The sequence below is a fragment of the Drepanopeziza brunnea genome, assembly GCF_022702325.1.
Source record: "Drepanopeziza brunnea f. sp. 'multigermtubi' strain 214-2 chromosome Unknown ctg14, whole genome shotgun sequence".
Lineage (NCBI taxonomy): Eukaryota > Fungi > Ascomycota > Leotiomycetes > Helotiales > Drepanopezizaceae > Drepanopeziza > Drepanopeziza brunnea.
Genome location: NW_027094077.1, coordinates 115,754 through 142,784, shown reverse-complemented (window position 1 = coordinate 142,784; position 27,031 = coordinate 115,754). Strand labels below are relative to the sequence as shown.

Sequence of the window (27,031 nt, the reverse complement as noted above, 5' to 3'; positions counted from 1 at the left end):
GAGCTGAAAGAGAGAGAGAGGAGACGTAGATGTCGACCTCCGCGAGCAGAAACAAAACAATGCGAGAGCATTCAAGATGCGAAGTTGAAGAAGAGAATGGCAGAATGTGGGATCAGAGGAAAACGAATAAAAAAGTGGAGAGTCACGAGGAATGCTAGGCCAGGTGATCTGGGGAATATCTCAAAGTCAGCTGACCTCGCTAAAACATCAGGCTAAGTGAGGCTCTTCCCATCAAACTGTTGGAACCAGCCGGCTTCCTATCCCAACACCATCCAGAGACACCGACCGACCGTGGAATCTGTTCAGAAAATCACGATGGCTCTCTGCATTTATTTCTCTATCCATCCATCCATCCATCCATCCTTGATACCCGCATTGGCCCAGTCGATCTTTCGGTTGAAGAACCTGAAGTTTGCTTGTGGTAAGATGATTCTATTTCTCAAAGCAATGATTGTTCTGATGAAGCCCAATCCTAAAAAGTCAGCAGCTGCCAGGTGTACAGTTGGTTCGTTTCGGGAAAAGGATAGGAATCGTTGGATGATGGGTGGATGTCTCTGTCTCCCGGACTTTTGGGACAATCAAACATAAATGAAAACGGGCTCTCAATATGCAAGCCTATTACCAGCGCCCGCTTGAAGGTTCCCAAAATTGGGCTTCACACTGCGGATGTAGCATGGCTCGTTGGAAGGTCGACCTTCGCCGTATATTTGCGACATGGCTGTGAACTTGACCGCATCACCAATGGACGTCGAAGTTGCGTGATCTTCAAAGTACTGAATACTCTTCGGGTCAATGTGGCCGCCCCACGTTATCTTTGCGACAGCTTTTTGAGCAATACCATTCGGAGCCACAATCCCCATTCGTGCGGCCATCTTGACTAAACGGCCGAGCCCTTCAGGGCGGCGAGAATGTTGTCGCTGTCCCGCAAGGCATTCCCGACGCGCTTCAAGATGACAACCGCAGCCCCTTCGAGAGAGTACCCGCAGGAGGTGGTGTCTTTAAGGTCCTCGCCGACGCGCACACGTGGCAGACCTGGCAAAGCTTACGACGTGATCTGGCGGCCACGGAGCCAGAAGGTCGTCAAGACCAGCCGCCAGGCCGGGGAGATAAGTATAACCCTCAAGGCCCGTACGGCCTCGACTTGGGGAAGTTAAGGGATGATACGCTAGCCGGGTTTCGTTGGATCTGGTACGAGGATATGGAGGTCCAGGCGCAGAGGGCGACGGCGACGCCGATGCTGGGAAGGCCGAATCCGCGGTTATACGTAGAGGCGGGTGTGATGATGCGGGGGTTTTTTCTCAAGCTGTGTGTTGGATTCGCATATTTACCGTTTCTGTTACCTGCATATCTGTGCCGGATTGATAGGTAACTTGCTTTTTCATATATGCCCTCCCTCGTTGTGACAGGTACGTAAAGTTCGCAAGACGACGGACGGCCTTTCAGCCATGTCCTAAACCGTACGCATTTATCATTTGCACTCGAGCATTAAATCAATCGAAACACAAATACGCAATGTTTACAGCAATTCACTCTCATCCATTTACTAATATTTCGTCTGAGGTCTGGGGTTTAGGGCTAGTGCTTGATGTTCACGCACTTGCGAAAGTTTCGATGGACGTATATATTTATCTACTCGCAATTTTTTTTTGGCCACAAATAGGTTTGGCTTGCGCGGTGGTATAGCGGTATACAGCGTTTCAGAGATGAACCCGTTGATGGTTTGCTAGTTCTTCACTGTCTGAAGCGTGGGCGTATCCTCTTGTCCCCCTTCTCTTTTTTCAATGCTCGTGTGAATGTGGTAATAGAAATCGACATCGAACCAAAATTTCGCTCAAGCAAAGATACCGGAGATTATGACCATCCCCTGGAAATCGATGCAAGAGCCAACGTCCTCCGATGCATTTTTCCACTCCTCGATTCTTTCCAGGGCGTTCCCAGTCCACGAGCTACTCGGTGTAAAAAATCCAAATTGTCCGCCTTTCGTGCTGAAGCTGGGCTTTTGCCCACCTGTACACAGCTCGTATTTTCAGGTCGGGCGAAAGAATCCCAGAGTCGCACTCATATGTTGAATGCAGGTCCCCAGATCCGGACCCGCAGGATCGTTGCAACCTTGAGGATAATCAGCCAACTGTTTAGAGAGAGGCAAGCCGTCGAATGCCGCTCCCTTCCATCGCCTTACCACTTTACCACTTCCCAAGCATGTAGCTCAGCTGGAAGTGGCGGCATCGCTTGAGACGAGCTGAATTCTGCATGTAACGGTTGATGTTGTACGACACGACGGTTTTCTCTGGCGGAGTCCGGCGAGCCTGTCGTGGTCACGGCGCTGCTGTGGAACAGGATGACGTACAAACGATATACCAAATGAGTTTTGTGTTCTCAGCGTCGTCTAAATTGAGCGCTTCAGATCCAGTATTCAAGCTGTTTAGGTCGCTGTGTTGTGGATCTTCCCTGACTTCGGGTCTACGCTGCATCAGCTAGCCGCTGAGCGAGGAGGCGGGAGGAAAAAGGGGTAACTCCGATTATATGAACTCGAAATCTCGATAGTCTCAAACAGTTATCTTTGATTCTGTACGCAGATCTCGAGTTTCCACGTGAGATTGGAGCCGTAAGCCATTTGTTTTCAGGCAGGTAATCCGATTACTCTACTTGCTTCGATGCGGTTGGGTTCCTTGCCAGAAACTCCTATCCCCTGTTTCCCGTCAGGTTGTCTGTGGCAGACACTTTGCACGCATGTCCGATATGGATCGTGTAACTCGCATTCTAAGGAAGCACAGCGGCCACGGTTTAGTGCTACGTGAGGGACTAGGGGTCATATTTTCCTCGGCTTGGGAGAAATTAAACCAACTCTCTTAGTCATATCGCGTCTCCTGTATCTGGTTCATAAGCCCACTTGGAGTTTCAATTGACCTCATCTTCCGCTTCATCGTCTACGGAGCAGTTTTTCTTTTTTCTTTTCCCGGTTCTCGATCAATCAAGGCTCATGGTCGTCATTCAACTACTCAAAAGTCGGGAGCCTGCCATTGCATTCAACGCATAGAGTCGCAATCGATGTCTCCGTCTCGCTTAACTTCACGAACACAGTAAACAAATGGTATTGACCTACTATGACCTTCGATGCTTTTGGGTGTAAGCCTCTACATGTGTACTCTGGATAAAATCAGATAATGGATAACATAACCAGATCGTCACCTGCTCTGGAGTGCTATAGCAAACGTCATAACTGTATCCACCATCAAAGTTCCAACCCAGCAAACCGTCCTGACTGTATCCATCACCAAGCACCAGCCCAGCAAATCAGCCAGCTTGATAATGTGCAAAATTATAGGACTTGTGAATCAGTGTATCTCCTCTCCAGTCGATCGAACCACAACGTTAACTTATGCTGCCTCCCTAAGCCCGAATCTGTGAATCGATGCATTATCAAGAACCCAAAATCTCTTGAATCACAGCCTCTGAATCTACATATATATAAGCTATAGCAGAAGACTTCATTCTAAGATCCTTTTCCGTACCGCAACAACAATTCCCTTCACAGGCTCGATCTGGATCTACTGACCAGTAAACCAAAATATCCTCCCTTCAAGCAGGTCCGCTCTATTACTACAGTCCATCCACAGAGAGACAAGTACCCAGCCCATTTATTGAGCATAGACAGACCTCGAGCAGCAGCGCCACGAAACTCCCCAAGCGCAAGCAGAAGCGCAAGCCGATCCCAAACCCACCATGGTCAACGAGACAGTCTGCTACAAGTGTGGCGAAACCTTTCACGACGAGGACGGCGTCCACGAGACCTTTCTCGCGCACTTCGAGACCATGCACCCGGAAGTGACGCGGGCGGTTCACGAGTGCAGCGTTTGCAAAGCGTGCTTCTGGACTAAGAACGACCTCCGCTTTCACCGGCGGAATGCGCATGGTGTTAATTTCTTGGACGAGTCGCGCATGTTCTGGACGTATACGCCGCCGTACTGGCTGGGGAAGTCGAAGTATGATGATGATGAGGATGAGGACGAGGATGAGGATGGGGATAAGGATAAGGGGGAGGAGGAGGAGGAGGAGGAGGAGGAGGAGGAGAGCGAGAGGGAAGAGAGTACCGAGGTGACGAGGCAGATGAATAAGATGCAGGTTGGAACTGGGAAAGTCGGAGAAGGGAAAGTCGGAGAAGGGAAAGTCGCAGAAGGGAAAGTCGGAGAAGGGAAAGTCGGAGTAGGGCGAGCCAGAATGGGGCCAGCCGGAATGGGGCCAGCCGGAATGGGGCCAGCCGGAATGGGGCCAGCCGGAATGGGGCCAGCCGGAATGGGGCCGGCCGGAATGGGGCCAGCCGGAATGGGGCCGGCCGGAATGGGGCCAGCCGGAATGGGGCCAGCCGGAATGGGGCCAGCCGGAATGGGGCCAGCCGGAATGGGGCCGGCCGGAATGGGGCCGGCCGGAATGGGGCCGGCCGGAATGGGGCCACAGCCCTGGGGAACAGGGCAAGGTGGAATGGGACACCAGCCAGGGGGATGGAGCAGTGGGTATGGGCGAGGGGGGTTGGGGCAAGGGGGGCATCAACCACAATGGGGACAAGCACAACAAGGGGGACAACAACAGCATGGAGGATGGAGCAGCACTTATGGGATGGGGCGAGCGGGACATCAACCACAAGGGGCACAAGCACAACAGAGGGGCCATCATCAACAAGGGGGACCAGCTCACCAAGGGGGACCAGCTTACCAAGGAGGACACCAACAACAGGGAGGACAACAAAATATGGGATGGAGTAGCGCATATGGGATGGGGCCAGGGGGACACCAACCGCAAGGAGGACAACAACATCAAGCACAAGGATGGAGTAGCACGTACGGGATGGGCCAAGGGGGGCATCAACAACAACAACAACAACAACAAAATCAACCACATAGAGGACAACAACAAAATGTAGGATGGAGTAGCACGCATGGAATGGAGCAAGAGGGACGAGGAAAACAACAACAACAACAACAACAACAACAAGGCGCAAAGAACCAAAACACGGGCTGGAGCAGCACCTCCGGACTCCAACCTCAACCATAAATTTCTTCTGCGAATCTTCAAAAAGCGCGAATATCTACCCCACAGCGTTCAGAGAATCGGCTCCTCATATCTCGACTGGCTGGCCTGGAAATCCCCCGTTCTCGACTTGACATGCGTGCGATGGATTTCGTCTTCTGTTTCTGAATCTGGGTCTGAGTTAGAGTCTGGATATCGTTGATTTTGAGAGTTTTTCGCACTCGAGGATTGGAGCTGGTCAGTGATCTATCTCGTCAAGCAATCACAAGCAATGGATCATTCCACGTATTCCCTTAGCTTTATCCCCTTATCTCCAAGCCGCTTATTGATCAGCATAGTCTGAAACTGTAGTCGCTTTGACTCGCTTGACAAATTTTCAAGTCTAAATACCCAGATTCAGCGCCGCAGCTGAACGGTACCTATGATCCATATTGGAGGCCACATCAGCCTGCTACAAGTCCAGACAAGAATCCGACCAGGCTTTTCTCTATGCAGTCAGTTGAAATACTAGGTACTATTAATCAGAGATTAATAGCAAATCGTCGCTTCGCTTCTCGCCCCCATCTCACAAACGCGACAGTCTCTGATAAAAATATATATATATATATATATATATATATATATATATTCCCATGACAGCTTAGATACTGCATATATATATTATTCGACCTACACCATAATCATGTCCTGATCCGAATCCCCTAAGCTATTTTTCTCCAGCTCTCTTCCTTGAGGCTCCAGCAACATCAACCCGTCCATCTGCCTCTGCGTATACTCCATCAGGTACGCCTCGTCCCACATGTCCTCGCTCCTCTTTCGGTTCTTTTCCGTATACACCTTGAGCGCATTGTGCACCTCCTTCAAACTCTGCTGGCCTTGGCCTTGGCCCCTCACTTTCAGTCCCGCCAGCCGCGACACCGGGTAGCTCCTCACAATCGTGTATAGGATCCGCTGCGCGACGGCTGTGGATCGTGCATTGGTATTCCAGTCCCGGATGCGGAGGAGCAGGGTAAAGATTTGCTCGTCGGAGAGAGACGAAAGGACCTCGTCGACACCGATAGCGCCGCTGAGACTGCCTTCTTCGTGAATGCCAGTCACGACAGAGGTGAACAAGGAGAGGAGACGAGCCGGGTGGTTGAGCTGTAGGGCGAGGGTGATGGCTTTCCGGTAGGATTTGGCGTGGATATAGTTCTGCAGCTCTTGTTCTTGCTCGACGAATTGCGTCGCGGCTGTATGTGCGGCTGCTTGAGTCAAAGATGTGGTATCTTTCCAAAAAGTAATTGTCGAGTCTCCACTACCTGAGACGATCATATTAGTTGCAGGGTTGACTGCTAGTGCCCACACCCGATCCTCGTGGTTGTCGAGTGTGCAAGATGACACTCCGGTGCTTGCATCCCAGACCATCACCAATCCGTCCCCTCCCGCACTGGCGATCTGTACATGTTTTCTTCCTCGCTCTTCGGCTTCGGCTTTGGGGAGACACAACCAAGCAACTTTGAGAACACTGTTAGTATGGCCTTCGAACGTTCGCACACAACTGTAGTCGGCAAGACTCCAGATCTTGATAGTCTTGTCACCACTTCCTGTAAGGATCAGCCCTTTTCCGGCTGCAGGCCCACTCTCTCCAATAATGGACGGCGTATCTTTCGGAGCGAATTTGACAGACCAGACACCTCGTTTGTGGCCGCGAAGGATGCCTTGGACTTCTCCCTCTACCGACCAGATTTTGACGGTCTTGTCTTGAGAGGCGGATGCGAAGAGTTGCGAGGTGTGGTTGATATCAATTGCATTGATATCTTTATCGTGGGCGAGGCGGGTGTAGAGGGCTCGAGGCGCTTTGTGGGAAGAGGGTTGAATATCCCAGCGCTTAATAGTTCGGTCTTGAGACCCTGTGAGGAGGAAGGGTGGAGGGTGGTCGAGGGGAGATCTGGAGGCTGGGGATGATGGGGCCAGGTGTGGAAGAGCAATTGCTCCCAGAGACTCGGCATGCCCAGTAAAAGTCAAGTAGCAGGTGAAAGAGGCATTCTCCGGGTCGATCCTCCATAGCCGAGCAGTATTATCTTTTGCACCTGTGGCAATCCAGTGACCTGACCAGTCGATATCCAAGCAAATGATAATATCTTCATGGCCTTGCAGTTGAGCAACATCAGCACCGAAATAGTCCGACGCATCGGGATCTACGGATACGATCCTAATTTCTTCCGAATTCGTTGCCAACGCCAGTAACGACCTATCTGGCAGCAGGTAACCCAGATCGATGATCTCGTCGTGAGTACCGGAAATTCGCTTCACTTGTGCTAGAGGAGGAAGTGTGTTTGTGTTGATTGTATCGTCCAGGGAGTCTGTAGAGTGTAGGATCATAGTATGGTCTGATTGCACAGACATGATGCAGTCCTTGAACGCAATAGCCGCAACGATGGCGTCTGCCTCTCCTCCCGGCTCCTGCGGAGATGTCACTTCTCGTCCAGTGTCCGTCTCCCACACTCGGATATTCCCGTTGACCCCTCCAGTGTATGCCAGTCTTCCAGCTTTCACTTTTCCAGCTTTCACAAACCCCGCCGCATCCACTTCCTCTAGCACAGGCACAACCTTGCGCACCTTCCAAGTCTTCGCGTCCCACCACATGAGCGTCTTATCTCGACTGGCTGTCAAGAGCGCATTTTCCTCGGGCGAGTAGTCCAGCGCGGTGACATCCGAGACGTGCGAGTCCAGGACCACAGCAGTCCGTTTCGAGGGCTGCGACAGATCCCAGACTTGGACCTTTCCATCTTGGCTTCCAGCCGCCAGTCTAAATGCAGTTCCAACACTGGTCACATCACCACTCTTCCTCTTTCGTTTGGTCTCTTCGTCCTTCTTGGCCACCAACTGGAAGAAATGCAAGGCTGACACCAAGACATTGGGTCCTCGGTAGGTATGCGTGATGTATCCCGCGAGGATGTCCCATACTTTTACTACTCCATCGGCGGCTCCGGTTGCGAGGTAGAGACTTGTTTGGTCTACAGCCAGAACGACGACAGGTGTAGTGTGGGGTTTGAGGGTTCGGAGGAGTTCGTAGTGGATGGTACTGTCTGGAGCCGGTCGCAGGGAGTATATTCGCATAGAGAGGGATCGCGAACATACGATGAGGTGGGAGGCATTCGGGGTTACTGTTGGATGGTCAGAGGAAGGGAGGAGGGGTGGAGGGGGAGGTTGAGCGTACGGGTGAGGGTTGATATGACTTCGCCATCCTGCATTTGTTTCCGTTAGCAGAAGCTCCAACAGATGCGCACAAAACATTGCATTCCGACCCAGGCCAGTGAGTGCAACATACCCCTTCAATCTTGGCCAGCTGCTTCCCCGTCGTCAGATCCGTGAGCAGCGCATCTTCCCCCAGGGTGGTCGCGAGAATGCGCCCTTCGCTATCCAAGGCGACGCTGCCACCAGTGTAGATTGGCTGAATCGTCCGCTCGGGCTCGAAAGTGGTCTGGTAGGGAGTTCGATTGGCCATGCTGGGTCGCTGGTGGTGCTTGGAGTTGTTGACTGGGAAAAAAAATCAAAATATTTTTCTTTGGAGGGTTGACGGGCCCGGGTCTGAAGATAAGCTTAATCTTAGCGTCCCTCGCTTCCCAATAATAGAATTCTGCCTGTATATAAAGGATCAGTCATTCATTCTGTCCATCGACAACTTTCCAATGCATCATTCCGGTACAAGCTGTTGGGAGTTTGTAATCCTTCCCCTGATCCTAATAAGTACACCCACTATGTAGATGCTCGTAACGCCACGAGCTTCACTTCGTCATTACAATGGGGCGACAGGATTCTCTGACTGCGATGGCTTTGGTATGTGTCTGGGTTGTCCTCAAGCATAGCAAGCAATAGCCCTCATTCTACCGCTCTGGCTCTTCTCGCCATAGTACATATCCGTGTCCAGCCTCATATTTACATGGCTATCCTATACTAACATTCCCAGGGCCGAGGACACTACGAAGAAGAAGTCGTAGACACCGGGCCTCTCGATCCCCACAATTCTCAGAAGTACGACAGGAAAGGCTACCCTCGTAACCCTCAGACTCGCCGCCACGAAAGAGACCAAGTGCGGGCTGCAAACGAGGTCATGCAAGTCACCGGCGTGGTCGAGGACGCGCTGGCCGCTCAGCTCAAGGCCCATGAATCCATGCGGGAGAAGAACGAGGAGACTCTCACGGGTCTGAGATTGATGGAAGTCGGGAGGGCCGTCCTTGTTGCTGGCGTCTGGGGGGTTATGGGGTTGAGGAGACGAATCCTGGTGAGTTGTCTGGTCGCCAACGTCGCCAACAGTGATGCGAGAGAGGCTGGCTGGCTAATAAGCTACAGTTGTATCGGCCGTATGCCGAGACGGGGCTTTTGGATCTCGTCAGGCAGGAGAGAGCGGTTCGTGGGATTCCAAGGATGCTACTGACCGGTCTCCCTGCTGTCGGGGCCTACCATGCCCTCGATATGATGTCGTTTTTCTGCGAGACAGTGCTGGATGCCTTGTATGACGAAGAGGAAGGAGCATTGACAGATCAGGAGAAATCGATCAAATGGGGTCTCAATGTTGCGTAGGTTATGTACCGGGTTGCATTTGGATTCTCGCTGACTTCTGAAGCCGCGATGTCGGATTCTCCTACTTTACCCTCCACTGCCGGCTCTTCGCGGTGCTCCAGCAACTCCATCTTATTCCCGCGACACGCTGGATCCCGACCCCCCTATCCTTTATTCCGTTTTCATCCGCTTCTCCTCTCTCCATGCCACCCCTCCCCTCGCTCTCTGCTGGCTCAGTCGCCAAATTCGGAGTCGCTCTCTTTCAGACCGCAGCACCACTACTCTTTCTCCTGGCCCAAGGTCAGTTCAAACACGTCCTCTCGCGCATCATCTACCGGCCCATCTACAAAACGCTCCCCCGGCCTACCGGGGACAGCATGTTCTCCGGTCTCCCCATCTCGGCTCCTACGATGGAATACGATAGTCCAGACTGTTCCGAACCCGAGCAGCGCCCCAACCACCGCTCGGACGAGCCAACGCTGCGTGCTCTCGAGGGGCTGCCTGCCCTCGCCGCTCCCGTTGAGGAGGAAGAGAGTGGAGAAGACGAGGAGCTCGCGCAAGCGACACTCATCAGCTTCGACGTCGAAGCCACCGAACGCGCCGAAAGCTCCCTCGGCACCTGGTCAGCCGAGCTCCGCAGCGCCAACGAGCCCTCGACCCCTCCCCGGGTCGCTTACCGCGTCACCGGGCTGACGATGCTTCCGCCGATCATGGCGACCGAAGGCCTGCGCGAGATGGTGGCCAGCATCCTTACCCTGCCCGTGGAAGCGTACGTGATGCGACAGATTGGCCGGACGTTTGGCGCGAGCGCGGGTGCTGGGACGAGCGACATGTACCCCGTTGGCCCACGGGTTCACGGGGCGGGAAATCTGCTGGCGGTGTTTACCGCGCAGCTTGTTGCTACGGGGGTGGTCTGGGCCGGCTTCACGCTGGCGACCCAGTGGTGGGCGGCACGGAGGCGGCGGAGGAAACCGGCCCCGGAGGATCAGGAGGAGTCTCCTGGATGAAGTGGTGGGATTGGGGAAGGACCCGGGCGCGACCGGTATGATGGATGCACCGTCTGCTTCAAAGTCACGCGGAGATTCTGCAATGGTAGAGTAGTTTGTAAGATGAAACTGTTGTAATGTGATTGATGTATGGGTATTGAGGTGAGTGGGTGGGTGTTGTTGTGAGGCTAGAGATAGAGGCAATGTTCCCCTCCACGTAAGTCTCTCTCTGTTCTGGATATGGATATGGATATGGATACAAGATCACGACCTGTGTCTCTCAGCTTGGCATTCTTCCTTCATCCGCCACCAGCACCACCAGCACCACCACCATAATGCCACCACCAACTACCCAACCTGTTCGACCACGCACTTGCCATGGTTACCGAAGCGCGAAGGAGATGGATTGATTGCGCGTGCATCTGTGTCTGTCTATTCACTTGTCCCGGGTCCATTGTAGGTGTGTGTGTGTGTCTGTGTGTGCATGTGTGTGTCTCTTGTTGCACGGTCACGGGATGGATATCCCGTGACGGACGGTAGCGAGGATGCTCGTGCTCGCTTGGAGTGTTGATTGCGGCTGGCTGACTTCCTTAGCTACCACTCACTCGCCCACTCACTCCCACCGACCTGGGACGCAAATAGGTGACCGCAAATAGCTGGACGCAAATAGAATGCCGCCAGGGATACGGATGTCTGAGCCTGCTCTGACAGCAGCTTCCGCATATGAAGACTCGGATGGCATGTCGGAAGAATTGATCGGCCTGGTCGGGGACTCTATTTCCGTCCCTTGGCCGTTTCGTCAGTTTCATCCCAGCGCCGCCCAGCGCCGCCCCTGAATCTGCTCCCACCCATCTCGCTTCTCCGGATTGGCGGACTGCCGAGTTAGAGTTCCCGACTTGGGACGACGGGGGGCCGAAATGGAAACCTTCAGGGCGACGGTCCGCCGCGCCCATTGGACGGGCGGAGCGCAGCCAAGCGCTTGGCCCGTGGCGGAGCGACGCATTTGGCTGCCATCCAAGGTTTTTCCAAGAACAACAAGAACACGTCCCCCCGGCTCCCTCCCCCACACCTACCAAGATTGGACTGTCCGGGAAGCGCTCAGCCTCGTGACCAAGACCAACTCTCCCGCTCGCTCTCGCTACGGACCTGGAAGTCGTAAGTAGTAGTGATGTCAGGTGACAGCCGGCCACTTCTCTCCGTCTTTTCTTCTTCTTCCTCTTCTTCCCCTTCCTCCCTCGTCCATTTCTACGATTTGAGTGAAAACTTCTTCCTCTTCCTCTTCCTCTTCCTCTCCCCCCCCCCGTCCAACGCACTCGACTCGACGACGCTCTTGCTACGACTTGTCCTTCCTTTCTTTGTCTTCGATTTTCTCCAGCGCCAGCAACATCCATCAACCTCTTCACTCGTTTAGAGGGGGACTAGTACCTGGCATCCCATCCTACCAACTCAGCAATCTATCTAGCCTTCGAAATCCCCCCTTTATATTCGTGCATCTAGCTCCCTTCCGCCTCCTTTTTTCTTCGCCTCCGGTGTCGTTCTGACCGACGATCCCCTCTTTGCATTTGCACTTCTCGCCTCTCCTCCCCCTTCCACGCTCCCGAGATGAAGGTCGCGGCGCTTTGGGCCTTGGTGGCCTCGACGGCCCTCGCCGTGACACCCGATGTTGAGCTCGTTGCTCGAGCACCCGACAATGTGGCGACGAGAGTGACGAACGACCTCAAGCCGAGACAGGCCTCGTCGGGGGATCTTCCCATCGTGACCATGAAGGGCAATGGTATGTCTCTCATGGCATCCCCAGATGGAAGAGGGAATGTAGAAACTCAATTGACATGCCATAGCTTTCTTCGCGGGAGATGACCGATTCTACATTCGAGGAATCGCCTATCAGTACGTCCATCTCAACTCCACCTCATCCCCTCCATGCCCCCCTCTACCCGTCCCAGATTTCCCCGTTACACAGCATCACCAGGAACACCAGGAACCCCAGAGCTAACCGACCGACCACAGACCCGGAGGAGCAGCCGATCCAGCGGATCCGCTCCTCGACATCCCAGCCTTGACCCGTGACATCAAGCACTTCAAGGAGCTCGGCATCAACACCATCCGGATCTACACCGTCGACAACTCGGCTACCCACGCCGAGGGCATGAAGTTGCTGGCCGACGCGGGCATCTACCTCTGCCTAGATCTGAACACGCCCGGACACTCGCTCAACCGACAGGACAACGAGACGCTCTTCCTCTCCTACAACGAGAAGTACCTACAGAGTGTTTTCGCCACCATCGACCTGTTCTCGGGCTACAGCAACATGCTCATGATGATCAACGGGAACGAGGTCATCAACGAGCGCAACAACACCATTGCCGCCCCCTACATCAAGGCCCTGCAGCGCGACATCAAGGCCTACATGTCGGCCCGCAAGTACCGCAACATCCCCGTGGGATACGCCGCCGCCGACGTGGCCGAGAACATCGACCAGCAGCTCGCCTACTTTGACTGCGGGCCCGATGGCACCCGGGGCGACTTCTTTGCCCTGAACGACTACTCGTGGTGTGACCCCTCCTCCTTTACCATCTCTGGCTGGGACAAGAAGGTGGAGAAGCTCAAGGGCTACGGTGCTGCGCTCGTGTAAGTGTCTCTCCGCCGCGGATCTGATCTCCTCTCTTCTCCCCCCGATCCATCCCGTGATGGGACCATCCCTCCATCCCTCCATCCCGTACCCTGACTAACTTGAAACGTCAGCATGGCCGAGTTCGGATGTATCACCAACCGCCGTGATTGGGGCGAGGTCGCCTCTCTCTTCTCCAGCAACATGACGGGAGTCTACTCTGGTGGCCTCGCCTACGAATACTCGGTCGAGCCCAACGGCTACGGTATCGTCTCCATCGACAACGCCGGCTCCATCGAGCCCAACGCCGACTTCGACCGTCTTGTCACCGCTTTCAAGAAGACCCCCAACCCCAAAGGTGACGGTGGCTACAACCCCAACCCCACCGCCTCCGAGTGCCCGGCCTTCGGCGAGGACTGGGCCGTTGAGGACCTCCTCCTGCCCGCCATGCCCGAGATGGCCCAGGACTACTTCAGCAAGGGCGCGGGCAAAGGACCCGGAATCGGCAAGGATGTCACCCCCAGCCAGTACGGTGGCGAGTCCTACTCGCCCGGCATGATTGCGATGGACGGCAGCGCGGCCACCTCCTCCAACTCTAACGGCAACGGCAACGGCAACGGCAACAGCAACGGCAACTCGAATGGCGGCAGCTCTGCAAGCGACGCAAACTCCTCCTCGGCTGCAAGCCAGCTCGCGGGACCGCAGTCGCTCTCGGTCATGGCCCTGCCCATGATCGTCTCGGCTGTGGGTCTCTTTGCTGGGTTTGGATTGGGACTGTAAGATGTCATGGATGTATGACTGGTAGAAGTTTGTTATTTCGTGGGTTGCATACTTGGTGCTAGTGGCGATCCTTTGGCATAGGGGATCGATAGATAGATAGGAGAGCAGCACGGCGCGCTGCGGTGTGGTGGGGTATTGTATACATCTGTCAATCAACCTTCCTTACCCTTCTCCGTCTGACCTTGAATGTGATACCCTCCCCCTCTCCCTCATTATCCTTGCATGTCTTGAGCCAGGAGTGAGCAGCATACCTATTCGTACGTGTATATAAATCGCGTTCGGCACAATTTGCCGTTCCACATCTCTCCCTATCCATCTCATCCCAAGTCTCCATCCATCCTCACCATCTGCCCACTCAGGTAGGCCTCCCTCCCTTCAGTCAATCATCCATCCATCCATCCATCCTTTCTTTCCCTCTCGTATCTTGTATCTTAAACCCCTAAAGATATCCCCCCACCCTATCCATCCATCCATCCATCCATCCATCCATCCCTTCTCTTCCCTTCCTCTTATCCTCCTCGCTTGCGTCACCCCACCCTCCCCCTCCGAAAAAGACCTGCCTGTCATTTCAAAAGTGTCCGATTCTTGAAAGTATCCGCTCGACTCCCTCAGGTACTTATTTACCTAATTACTTCCTTTCAGGCACTTTAGCCTCGCTCTCGTATTTCGTGTTTCGGATTTTGTGTTTTGTGTTTCGTATTAAGACCACTCATTGGTTTAATTGAGACTTTTTTTTATACATATATACCGGTATGTATATGATAGGGAATAAAATAATAGTTGTTGTTATTGTTATTATTATATCTATTAACGTTGGGCGGGTATCCAAAACCCAATGCTTAGACCCTAGGGACCTCTTCTAAGGTACGGCGACGTGCTAAGTGCAAGAATTATATACAAAGTACTACCCAGTTAAGAGTAAAAAATACGTTGAGGAAAAGCTCTCGTTTCAATAGCTAAACATTATATAAAAGGGGGGCTACGATTCTTTACCTGTACGAGGTGCCCCTTACGAATCTTCAGCTTTTTTTCTTTCTTTCTTTTGCGGTAAAAAGAAAGATAAAGAATTTAAAAAGCCGAAATTAAATCATCGATATGCGACGTCTTTTCAACGAGATCTTCTTTTACCGGCGATTCCGAACCTCTTTTTTTTTTCTTTTCGAATATTACGCCGACTACGATTTATATTTAACGAGCATATCGATTGAAAAGACTAAGAGGATTTGCGATAAAAAAGGAACGTATATAAAAGATAAAATAAGAAAAGCTTAGTTCGATTGATCGAAAACACGGTATTGCGCTTTCGAAAGAGCGTTTTATAAACACACCGGCTTTATTCAAGGGCTACGAACGCGAGCCTTCTTAGTTTTACGACGAAAGAAAACGATGTTTATATTATACGGATCGAGGCCGCCCGTAAGGCTATACGTATTCGACAGTTGTCGAAAGAATAAAGAAAACTCGACCTATAGCATTATGAATTGCTTTTAAAGGGTTTACAAGTATTTAACTTTATATATAATTCCTTTACTTAGCACGTCGCCGTACCTTATAAGAGGTCCTTAAGGTCCAAGCATTGCGTTTTAGATACCCGCCCGACGTTAATAAATGCAATAACAACAATAACAACAACATTATACAAACCTTCTAAAAGCAATTTATAATGCTATACGTCGAGTATTCTTTCGGTGATTATCGAATACGTATGGCCTTACGAGCGGCCTCGATTCGTATAATACAAATATAGGTTTCTTTCGTTATAAAGCTAAGAAAGCTCGCGTTCGTAGCTTTTAAATAATGCCGGTGTGTTTGCGACGCGCTTTTTCGAAAGCGCAATACTATATTTTCGATTCATCGAACTAATCGTCGGTTTCCTTAAATTTTTAATTCGAAAGGATTGATCGACTTGCTGGAGCAAGTCGGCACCACCAACCAAGGCGGGGACATCCACCAAGACGGGACAGTAAAATTTGCTCCTTTATAATGAGTAGAAAATCAACCAATGATTATATCGTAATTATTTTTATATAAAAAGATGCATCGTATTGATTTTGATATTAATCAATTAATTAAACTTTAATTATAAATTGTTATTCTTTTATTGTAATAAGTCAAAGTAGTAAAAAAGGTACCTTTGATATGTATTTTTCGATTTTACTTGTGGGTATATATCAGAATTGCCGTGTAAATCCTAGAATAAGCGAGGAACACGAAAGTCGGACTTTTACTTAAACCCATTAAGAAAATACGTGCATCACTACCAACTTTGATTTAATAATTAATACCTTTCGTAATATAATAGATCAAATGATTGATTTTCGATCTATATGACGTTTTTTTAAAAAAAATTAAGGTTGTGATTGTTAAGATATTCGCAGTAAACAAGTAAATTTGAATTATTTAAGATAGTCTTTATATATATTTTCATTATATTTTAATATATAAATTCACCATAAATGAATGCATTTTTATATTTTTAATTTACGTTTGTAAAGCAAAGTCTTCTAAGCTTACAAAGATTTTTTTTTTCCTAATTTATATTAATAGTTGTTGTTTAATAAGTGGTATACCGTTATTGTCCCGCCTTGGTGGTGCCAAGTCGGTCAATTCTTTCAAATTAAATCTAAGGAAACCGACGATTACTATTAAAATTAGAGCTATAGCTATAGATATTAATGTTAAAAAAAAGAAAAACATCTTGATTTAAAAAAACGTCTTTAATAATATCTGTTATGATTATTAAATTATCGTTATCGAGAAAAGGTTCAGATTAAGAGAAAGTTGGTCGAGGAACACCTTTTTTACGAGGCCGCAAAATTTGACGCTCAAAAGATTATTGCAATTATTAAACCTCTTTCGAATCGAGAATTATAATAAGTATTGCATCGTCGTCTTTAACAATTCAGCTTGCAGCAAAGCGTTTTCGTATTATCCTATTACGCTCGCGCTTAGCTTTGCGTAAATCGACTCCTTTACGATATTCAGCATCTTTTTCTTCGTTTTAAAGCTTATCGACGATTCGTTATTGTTTTGCAATAAATTCAAGATTTGTTTTAGCTTGCTGCTTAGCAGCAAGCTTTTTATCGATTTAAGATATCAAGCTATCGGTATAATAAAACCATTTACATGCGTTTTCAGCTTTATAATTGATTACAAAATATAATTGAGCTGTGCGGTTGTTGTTGTTATTACTGTATTTATTTACGTCGGGCGGATAGCAGGCGAAGCCTGCCGCCTCAAGACCTCTTATAGGGTACGGCGACGTATTAAGTTAAGGAGTCATATATAAGAAAGCCTTAAAAAGCAATTCAAAGTATTGCAGCGAAAGCTATTATCGTCTACGCCCTTCTTTTACGGATAGGATAGATCATAATAAAAAGGAATCTCTTATTAAAAGAAAACTGTAAAAGAGAGTGAAGCAAGTATTATAATAGAGCTGGGGGTCTGTATTTGTTTTGTCTATGTATATAGTAGTATCTCTAGGCACCCTTGTCACGCAGATGCATTACGTGTGAGGCAATATATAAACGAGTGGTTGGTTCCTCCTTGAGCCATCATCATAAAACATATACATACATACATACAAAATATATTCGAATGTCTTTCGAACGTCTTCTTTTCCCCTTCCTTCTCACTTACGATTATACCATGACTATATATACATATATCTCTTGATTTCGACGTCTGGAATATGTTGGAGCTCTTCCCTTCCACAGTACAGACTGCTGTAGCCAGCTTATAGCGTGGCCGTGCGGGTCGCATAACGACCAGTATCAAAGCCGAACCGGAGTCAGCCGAGAAGAGTTGTGCGGTTGTAGATTATAAAGTAATGTTGTAAATTGTATTCTGTATACAAATACTAATAGAAAAATAGAAAAATCCGCATTCGCTTCCGATCCGCAATCGCTTACGCCGACTAAGACTGAGAAGATATAAGAAAGCCCACCTAAGCGAGCCGACGATTATAAGCTTATATTAATTACGCGAATAATAAGATGAAGCCGTATAGATCCAGCATAGTTATAAGCCTTTTTTTTTGAAAAGAAAAGGCATCCGATTTTGCACATTTGAAGTTCGCAGCTAAATACGTTCATCGATTAAGACGCGGCTATAATGTATATGAGTGATTCATAGATCGTCACTCAATTACGCGGAGCTGACAAGTTAAAATAGGAAACGTACCTGCTGGTTCCCTTGCTAATAATAATAAATAGTATTATATTATCGAAGCGGATAGTAATCAGATGAAAGCTGTAAGAAAAGTATAAATTCCAGCATATTACGAAGAAATTTCTTCGGGAATTGGAAAACGGGCGAAAGGATATATGGATCGGAAACGAAGAAGCTATTATGGAGAACGTCGAGGCAATAATGCCAAACCCGAAAAAGGAATTGCGCTTCTTATATACCTCAGACGGCTCTAATACATTATAATTGGATGTTCCAACCGACTCGATTAAAGACGATGAGTTGGACTTATAAGCTAGATATTGGTAATTAAAAGACTCGCTGATGAAATATTCGAGCGAAACCGTTGAATAAAAGAAACAGGAAATGATTAGAAATCTTAGAACAATATAACCAAGATAGAGTAGCTCGTCTAAGACATCAGAACTCATTTCATAAGAACTTATCTTGCAGGCCAAACATTTCCTATGCACTGCTATATAATTAGCTACATTCAAAATTTAATAAATTAAAATTTTATTTTCGGAATGATTCTCGATACTGTACGAGGACAGATATGCTGATCGCACGAGAAATAAAGGGATAAATTTAGCAGCACACCTTTTGCATCGAGTATAGCGCGATTTAGTCTTTTTTTTTTCTTCGTTGAACGGACGAGCCACTTTACTCCGTACAGACCGTGTCTTACTAATCCCCCCTTAATTAAAAGACGGACCCACTTGGTGAGTGCATATTTTGATCGTAAATCTTACCGCTTATCAACTGTAGCAAAACAACGTTTATATTAATTTTCTAATACTTTATAAGTTCTTGTGTGCATTAATTATTGCTTGTTATCGATTTTACTACGAATTACTACGTATATAGAGAAATAATGAATTCTCAAGGAATTGCTTCCTAAGCGTTAGGGTTACAACCTCCTGGCAACCCCTAGTAAAAATATACTTTTCGTCTTTTGCTCAGGGAGGGGGATAGTAAAGGGGGGGATACCGGTAGTACTTCCTTGCCCCCTCCCCCCTTTTAAATAAATGTCGGAACCAATTTAATTCCATTAATCGTAAAGTGGTGATTTCTGAATAGTTTAAAGCCTAATAAATTCCATTGCACAGACTGAATACTGGGTCAAAGATACATTTCAAAGCTGAATGAATCCTTATACTGCCACGGTACAGGCGTAATTATTACCCCTTGAGGCTTGAGGGTGCTTCAAAGTTTAGTTTCCATGATACACCCCCTATTTACCCTACCCTCAAGGGCCTCAAGGGGTAATACTTAGGCCAGAGACGCAGTACTAGTAGTATGTACGTAGTACTACGTAAGTTGATCGGTTTAAAACCTGGAAAGGTCCTTTGCAAGAATATACTTTTGATATGTATTTTTAGAAGCGAGAGTAAAACAAAAAGAAGCCTTCAATTCGGAATGTTGCTGGATCCGTAAATGATCGACATAGAACGCTTGGGGTAGCGGACTGTACCTCGCCCAGCTTCCTCGGCAGCTTTAATCGCCGACTTGCTGCAGGTGTTTGCGATCCATTCGCAAATGTTTGCCATCCGCAAGCTGATTGATAATGTTTCACGGCTGATCTAAAATCTAAAAATACTTTGGCGGGAAAGTATCGGAGATGATCTTCGATCAGATACGCAGTATCTACTATTCCCTCCTTATGAATAAAATGTCGGACCCAGTTTAGCTTTATAAATCGTACAAGTACTACGTACTACGTAGAGCGGTGATTTCTGAATGGCTTAAAGCCTTGTCAACTCTATTGCACAGACTAAAAACTGGCTCACACTTTTCAAAGCCGAATAAACCCTTATACCGTTGTAGTAGTAGGTACTACCGGTAGTACGTAGTACGTCCCAGGCGTACTTGCTACCCCTTGAGGGTAGGGTAATCAGGGGTTTTATAGTGGAAACTAGACTTTTGAGGCACCGTCAAGGGGTAACCACTGCGCCTAGACCGTGGGTAAGTTGATCGGTTTACAAGCTGACAAGATCCCTTGCAAAATTACACTTTCGACATGTATTCAAAGGTGGGGGAGAGTATTCAACCCTTTTTTCCTGTTGCCAGGCGCGGCAAGACCAGCGGTACCGGTACCGGTACAGTAACCAACCCCCTTTTCTCGGCAGTGGCTATATCCCAGCATGCATCCACAACCAAACTCGTATTCCTCGAATTTCTTCTTATGATGTCGCCATCAGCCTCAAACATTTTCATCTCCAGACGAACTCCTCCCTCCACCGCCCCGGAAGGAAACGGAACATGTACGTATGCGTTACAGAAAGACGGGTAGTACTACTACTATATCTCGGACGCCCGAAACCCGTACCAAGCTTATTTTTTTAGCTATTTAACTATAAGAGGGGCTTGCTCCGAGGCTAGATTAAGCGAGCAAGGGCTCCTCCGCGGGCCTTGAGGTATCGGGAGATGGTTGTTTGCGGCTCACTGAAAAGAAAACTACGGCTAGATCATGGAAAAGAAACCAGCGATGAGAGGCTCTAGCTGTTCATTTTTGTTAGGTGACAGCCTTAAGGAAGACTTCTTTCAAAACTAAAATTTGTTTACTTACAATTCCTCGATTACTTTCGATCCCTCTCTCATCCTTACCATGTCGAACATTGAATCAAATGTACGTAATACTACGTACTACTACTACTAGTATGTCTTTCAGGCCTTCTTCCCCTTCCGATTCCCTGCTCAGGATATTCATCCAAGCATCGCCTTCCAAGCTTCTTTTCTTCGTCATCTTCATCTAGCTGGGACCTCCGCCCCGGAAAATAAGAACTTTCCCCCCTGCTGTCGTCGGTTGCTCAAACGTTTCGGCAGATACGCGACAGCACCGTCACCGTCTGCTTGGCTCTCTCTCTCTCCTACAGCAACCACCGGTACTACGTCGCAGGCGTAATTGTTACACCCACAAGGCCTTGGGAGGCCTGAGGAGGGGGGGAATCAGGGGGTTTAAAGTGGAAATTTCAACTTTTGAGGCACCCTCAAGGCGGTAACAATTACGCCTGTACCGTGGTATAACCTACAGTATCTTCAATGGGAGAGTCCGGACATGGGGAAAAGTGTACTTGGAAAAGTATATGCGAGGATCCCAAGGCCAAGAGCCGGGGAACGAAAGAGCTAGATTGCGTCCCGGGGTCGGCACTTCACTGGCGCTCCTTTCGAATCCATACAAAATGTACCGCATTCCCCAGATATTTGTACCAGTCCCAGGACCGGTTTCCATTCTCTCTGTATACTGGTTTTGATCAACAAGTCTACATTTACTCTTCGTTTTTCTTTTTTTTTCTTTGTTTGCTCCTTTATCATCCTTCCACGATGAAGCTTTCTATCGTTCTCCTTGCAGCAGGACTGCAAACACTGGCTCGCGCCTCCGATCCCCGCGACGAATCTGCGCATGATATTAAGAAGCGCCAGAGCGAATGGGATCCTCCTGCTGAGATGGCCTCGGCGCTGCAGGAAGTCTGGGATCATCAAATGAAGACGTACAACAACGGCGATCTGCTGGGTTTCAAGAACTACGGCTTCGATATTATAATTGCCGCTAAAGGGTAGGTGGTCCCGTTTCGTTGCCTATAGCAACTACCATGTTTGGGATGGGCCTCGCTAACGGACTGTTTGCTGTATAGCACGATCAACTACTGCGTTCGCTGGGACTCGGACGCCACCTTGTCTGCGGACCAGCGCGCCGAGATCCTCAGCTCTTTGCAGAGGAACGCGGCGAAGTGGACCGATGGGCTCACCGGCTTTATGGGCTGGCCATACTCCTCTGTCCCCGTAAGTTCCATCCCTCCCTGGAAAATCAAGCACCCCGCGTCTAACAAGTTCACTTAGATCAAAATCACCGGCTGGGCCGCTAAGAACGCCGACCAGTTCACAGACGCTGCTTCTGAGACGATTTACACAAACATCGATAAGGGAGGCGCCCCCGAGTGTGACCCCGGCTGCGGTCGCTACTTCAATCGAGAAGACACCGGCTACCCAACCTGCGCCGGAGGACCCGAAGCGCGCTACGACATGTCTCTCTGGCTTACCTCAGAGATGGACAATGGTATCGGTGGTGCCGGCGGCGACTGGGGCCAGCGCGTCGGGGCCGATTACTTCCTCAAGACACCCTCGCCACACATCTGGCTCCACGAATTCGGCCACACCATGGGCCTGGACGACTTCTACGACTTCCAGCCGACCGGGCAGAAAGCTTTCATCATGTTGGCAGGTAGCACGCAAGAAGTCACCGAGTTTGATATATGGATGATGCGCGACTTCTGGAGACATATCAAAGCTGAACGCTACCCCGACCTACAGGCTACTGATAATAAGACGCAAGAAAAAAATAGTCCAACTTCGACGACAGAGAACCCTACTACTCAGCCACAGGATCCTAATATCCCGCCACAGTATAAATCCACAGATAATCCTACTGCGCCGCCACAAGAACTTACTGGCGGAACGCCAGAAAACCCCGGCGAGAAAACAGGCGGGTTAAACGGCGGGTCAACCGGGGACAAAACAGGCGGGTATACCGGCGGGTTGACCGGCGGGGAAACCGGCGAGAAAACAGGCGAGAAAACAGGCGGATCAAGCGGCGAAGAAAGCGGCGAAAAAACCGGCGGGAAAACCGGCGGGTTAAGCGGCGGGTTAAGCGGCGGGGAAACCGGCGAGAAAACCGGCGAAAAAACCGGCGGGAAAACCGGCGGGTCAAGCGGCGGGTTAACCGGCGGGTCAACCGGGGAGAAAACAGGCGGGTATACCGGCGGGGAAACCGGCGAGAAAACAGGCGAAAAAACCGGCGGGAAAACCGGCGGGTCAAGCGGCGGGCTAACCGGCGGCCTAACCGGGGAGAAAACAGGCGGGTATACCGGCGGGGAAACCGGCGAGAAAACAGGCGAAAAAACCGGCGGGAAAACCGGCGGGTCAAGCGGCGGGTTGACCGGCGGGGAAACCGGCGAAAAAACCGGCGGAAAGACCGGCGGATCAAGCGGCGGGTTAACCGGCGGAGATACCGGCGACAAAACAAGCGGGTATACCCCTCAATCTACTCCCGGGTCCACTCCCGGCTCTACCGGCGGATCAACTGGCGGATCAAGCGGCGGGTTAAGCGGCGGGTTAAGCGGCGGAGAAACAGGCGAGAAAACAGGCGAGAAAACCGGCGGAAAGACCGGCGGATCAAGCGGCGGGTTAACCGGCGGGTTAACCGGCGGAGATACCGGCGACAAAACAAGCGGGTATACCCCTCAATCTACCCCCGGGTCCACTCCCGGCTCTACCGGCGGATCAACTGGCGGATCAAGCGGCGGGTTAAGCGGCGGGTTAAGCGGCGGAGAAACAGGCGAGAAAACAGGCGAGAAAACCGGCGGAAAGACCGGCGGATCAAGCGGCGGGCTAACCGGCGGAGATACCGGCGACAAAACAAGCGGGTATACCCCTCAATCTACCCCCGGCTTTACCGGCGGATCAACTGGCGGATCAAGCGGCGGGTTAAGCGGCGGGTTAAGCGGCGGAGAAACAGGCGAGAAAACAGGCGAGAAAACCGGCGGAAAGACCGGCGGATCAAGCGGCGGGTTAACCGGCGGGGATACCGGCGACAAAACAAGCGGGTATACCCCTGAGTCTACTCCCGGGTCCACTCCCGGGTCTACCCCCGGGTCCACTCCCGGGTCCACTCCCGGGTCCACTCCTGGGTCCACTCCCGGGTCCACTCCCGGGTCCACTCCTGGGTCCACTCCCGGGTCCACTCCCGGGTCCACTCCTGGGTCCACTCCCGGGTCCACTCCCGGGTCGACCGGCGGAGGATACGGCCAAGGATTTGGTCAAGGCGGGAAAACCGGCGGGGAAACCGGCGGAGGACTCGGCGGAGGATTTGGCCAAGGATATGGTCAAGGCGGGCAAACCGGCGGGGAAACCGGCGAGAAAACAGGCGGGAAAACCGGCGAGAAAACAGGCGGGAAAACCGGCGAGAAAACCGGCGGAGGACTCGGCGGAGGATTTGGCCAAGGATATGGTCAAGGCGGGAAAACCGGCGAGAAAACAGGCGGGGGATTCGGCGGTGGCGATGGTTCGATGTGGCAGCAGTGCGGCGGACCGGGGTTCACAGGCTCTACGACGTGCCCGACGCCGTACAAGTGCGTTCCCATCCACCCGTACTTTTCGATGTGCATGTAAACCGGTAGCTGAAGGTGGGAGAGAAAGGGTTCTTATTAGTCAATGCCTTTCTTTCCGCGAGTTTCTTTTTCTGTTTACATTGTATATATTAGAGGCTTCTCAATATAAGAGCGGCCTTTTCTTCATAAGGGACGGTATGCAAGGGGAGAATCGAGCGTTGGTGTATGATAAAGAAAGAAAGGACGGGATTATTATAGATATACCTTAGTATAGTATGATACATCCCTTTGGCTCTTGAATCAAAACAAACGATGCTTGCTCGACTCGAACAAAGTGTTATCTATCCATACTTCTATAATATGATGGCGGTATAATATAATATAGTAAAGGTATTGGTAATACAGGTATTGATTGTATTGACTAATCAATTAGATTACCAAAGCAAAGGACCAAGTTCTTTGTAGTGTCACCAACGGGCTAGTCACTCGATTTATAATAATCTCAATATATTCAAATCGAAATTATAAAATAAATAATTATAAAAATGAAATAAATATAGATGTATTATTACGCGAGAAATGATTTAATATTTTATTATAAAAAAAGACCCTTTAAAACCTTTTTTTTTACCGGGGAGACCCAAGACCATTTTGCGAATTACTTATATTTTGATAGTTTATTATAAAGGAAGGACCCTCTTAAACCCTCCTTTTTACTAAGGAAACCTCAGACCCCTTTGCGAATTACTTATACTTAATAATATAATATAAGGGGGGACCCCTTTAAACCCCCCTTTTTACTAAGGAAACCTCAGACCCTTTTGCGAATTACTTATATTTAAGGCAGCGACTGTGACGACACGCCAGGTCTCCTGGACGTATCCTTATATGCGCCAAGCTACCTCCTTCCTTTTTCCTTCGTATTCTTTGTATTCTTTCATTCCCTTTTTTTGATTTATAAACCATGGTTCACGAGTCCTTAGCGCTCTTACCTTCGTGTATATAAACTTCAGCTACCTTCGATCTTTACAATCGGTAGTTGTTGATTCTAAGTCATTACTTTAAGATCCTCCTAAGCTCTTATGTGAACCCCGCGCTCCCGTGAGTTCCTTCAGGTAATCGCTTAAGGTCGTTATAGCGACGTGCGTTACGTACGGCAGAATTGATGGCGGTGGCTGAATTAGGCTTAGCTGTAGGACATATTTAATTTAGGCCGACCCTTTCCAAAATCTAGAATTACTTGCCGACATTTCTCTTAGCATTGCTCAGAAATCTTATTAGATCGGTATAAAATAGTCTTACGTGATTGGATAACTAACTACCATCACAACCCCTGGAATTTATCTTGGGTCACCGTTGGTGACATTATATTAATTATGATTGTTATATCGCTAAGGAAGGTTATGGCGGTCCTTTAAAGGGACCGCGGGTGGACGTGCCACACTTCTATTACGGCTGAGAAGAGATAGTATTATAATAGCTATTATGGAAGGGAAAAGCTCCGATATATATCTGACGGCGAATCAAGAGATATATATAAATATGATCATGATAGAATCGCAAATAAAAAGAGGAGGAAACGGAGGACGTTCGAATGATACTCGAATGTGTTTTGTATATATGTATATATATTAATAATAATAGCTTAAGGAATCAACCACTTGTTTATATACTGCCTTACACGTAAGTTGTAACCCATCCACGTGCCAAGGATACCTGATAATAGTACTAGATACATAGACAAAACAAATACAAACCGCCAGCTCCATTACATTTTTAATCTATACGCTTTGTAATATAAAAGTAAGACGAGGAAGGAAAGAGGCTAGCTACTATAATATAAGTCCGAAGTATGATAATACGCCAGGTCTCCTGGGCATTATTCTTACGTAGGCCAATGTGACGACACGCCAGGTCTCCTGGACGCACCTTACATACGCCAAGCTACTTCCCTCCTTTTTTCCTCCGTATTCTTCGTATTCTCTCATTCCCCGCTTTTAACTTATAAACCATGGTTCACGAGTCCTTGGCGCTTTTACCTTCGTGTATATAAACCTCAGCTACCTTCGACCTTTATACTCGGTAGTTGTTGATTCTAAGTCATTACTTTAAGATTCTCTTAAGCTCTTATGTGAACCTCTGCGCTCCCGTGAGTTCCTTCAGGTAATCGCTTAAGGTCGTCACAGCCAAGCTAGTTCCTTCCTTTCTTTTTTATATTCTCTTTCTTCTCTCGTTCTCCTGTTTTCATCCGTAAACTGTAGTTTACGCGTCCTTAGCGCTCTTTACCTTCGTGTATATAAGCCTCAGCTTCCTTCAACCTTTATACTCGATAGTTATTCATTCTAAGTTATTAGTTTAAGATCTTCCTGAGCTCTGTTTGATCCCTCGCGCTCCCGTGAATCCCTCAGGTAATCGCTTAAGATCTTTATACGAAGATATATATAAAAGGCGGCTGCGGAAGCGGCCGCGTTACATGACCTCGAATAATAAAGCATAAACCAATTTAATTAGCCAAGAAAATTAAAACAGTAATACTATTTTCTTCTTTCGAAAGACTCCGTTTTTGCAATTGTACTCAATTCGTTATTCATGGTTTGCCGGTAATAATAAACGTCAAATGAATAAAGCTTCTTTTGTGTATTGCAATAGGTAACAAAATAAGGTTTTCCTTTAGTACTGAAGATGAATTATTATTAGAATAAGAAATTCTTATACTATAAGGTCTATGCTATTGCTGCTAAGCAACTCTTGAAGAGATGGATAGTGACTGCTAGTATGGAGGGGAAGAGCTCCGA

At 49.0% G+C, this 27,031-nt stretch overlaps 7 protein-coding genes across 7 annotated transcripts; 5 read left to right on the top strand and 2 right to left on the bottom strand.

Moving 5' to 3' along the window:
- Positions 1 to 315: 315 nt before the first annotated feature.
- Positions 316 to 1,586, top strand: L3040_007771 (uncharacterized protein; the record flags this gene model as incomplete). Its single annotated transcript, XM_066154685.1, has 4 exons — positions 316 to 421; positions 488 to 505; positions 891 to 1,365; positions 1,574 to 1,586. The coding sequence occupies 4 exons, from the start codon at positions 316 to 318 to the stop codon at positions 1,584 to 1,586; spliced, it is 612 nt and encodes a 203-aa protein (XP_066010592.1).
- A 360-nt stretch (positions 1,587 to 1,946) lies between these two features.
- On the bottom strand, positions 1,947 to 2,226 carry L3040_007770 (uncharacterized protein; the record flags this gene model as incomplete). Its single annotated transcript, XM_066154684.1, has 2 exons — positions 1,947 to 2,109; positions 2,180 to 2,226. 2 exons carry the CDS (start codon positions 2,224 to 2,226, stop codon positions 1,947 to 1,949), a joined length of 210 nt encoding a protein of 69 aa, XP_066010591.1.
- Positions 2,227 to 3,723: 1,497 nt separating this feature from the next.
- On the top strand, positions 3,724 to 4,918 carry L3040_007769 (uncharacterized protein; the record flags this gene model as incomplete). The annotated part of the gene is made up of 2 exons (XM_007293260.2): positions 3,724 to 4,203; positions 4,469 to 4,918. The coding sequence occupies 2 exons, from the start codon at positions 3,724 to 3,726 to the stop codon at positions 4,916 to 4,918; spliced, it is 930 nt and encodes a 309-aa protein (XP_007293322.2).
- A 179-nt stretch (positions 4,919 to 5,097) lies between these two features.
- Positions 5,098 to 8,512, bottom strand: L3040_007768 (uncharacterized protein; the record flags this gene model as incomplete). Its single annotated transcript, XM_007293261.2, has 5 exons — positions 5,098 to 5,195; positions 5,247 to 5,271; positions 5,701 to 8,171; positions 8,225 to 8,252; positions 8,336 to 8,512. The coding sequence occupies 5 exons, from the start codon at positions 8,510 to 8,512 to the stop codon at positions 5,098 to 5,100; spliced, it is 2,799 nt and encodes a 932-aa protein (XP_007293323.2).
- A 296-nt stretch (positions 8,513 to 8,808) lies between these two features.
- On the top strand, positions 8,809 to 10,574 carry L3040_007767 (uncharacterized protein; the record flags this gene model as incomplete). Its single annotated transcript, XM_007293262.2, has 4 exons — positions 8,809 to 8,844; positions 8,975 to 9,289; positions 9,358 to 9,584; positions 9,632 to 10,574. The coding sequence occupies 4 exons, from the start codon at positions 8,809 to 8,811 to the stop codon at positions 10,572 to 10,574; spliced, it is 1,521 nt and encodes a 506-aa protein (XP_007293324.2).
- Positions 10,575 to 12,155: 1,581 nt separating this feature from the next.
- On the top strand, positions 12,156 to 13,941 carry L3040_007766 (uncharacterized protein; the record flags this gene model as incomplete). Its single annotated transcript, XM_007293263.2, has 4 exons — positions 12,156 to 12,327; positions 12,392 to 12,440; positions 12,561 to 13,181; positions 13,296 to 13,941. 4 exons carry the CDS (start codon positions 12,156 to 12,158, stop codon positions 13,939 to 13,941), a joined length of 1,488 nt encoding a protein of 495 aa, XP_007293325.2.
- A 7,512-nt stretch (positions 13,942 to 21,453) lies between these two features.
- Positions 21,454 to 24,297, top strand: L3040_007765 (uncharacterized protein; the record flags this gene model as incomplete). The annotated part of the gene is made up of 4 exons (XM_066154683.1): positions 21,454 to 21,686; positions 21,765 to 21,912; positions 21,970 to 22,652; positions 23,154 to 24,297. 4 exons carry the CDS (start codon positions 21,454 to 21,456, stop codon positions 24,295 to 24,297), a joined length of 2,208 nt encoding a protein of 735 aa, XP_066010590.1.
- Between the last annotated feature and the right edge of the window lie 2,734 nt (positions 24,298 to 27,031).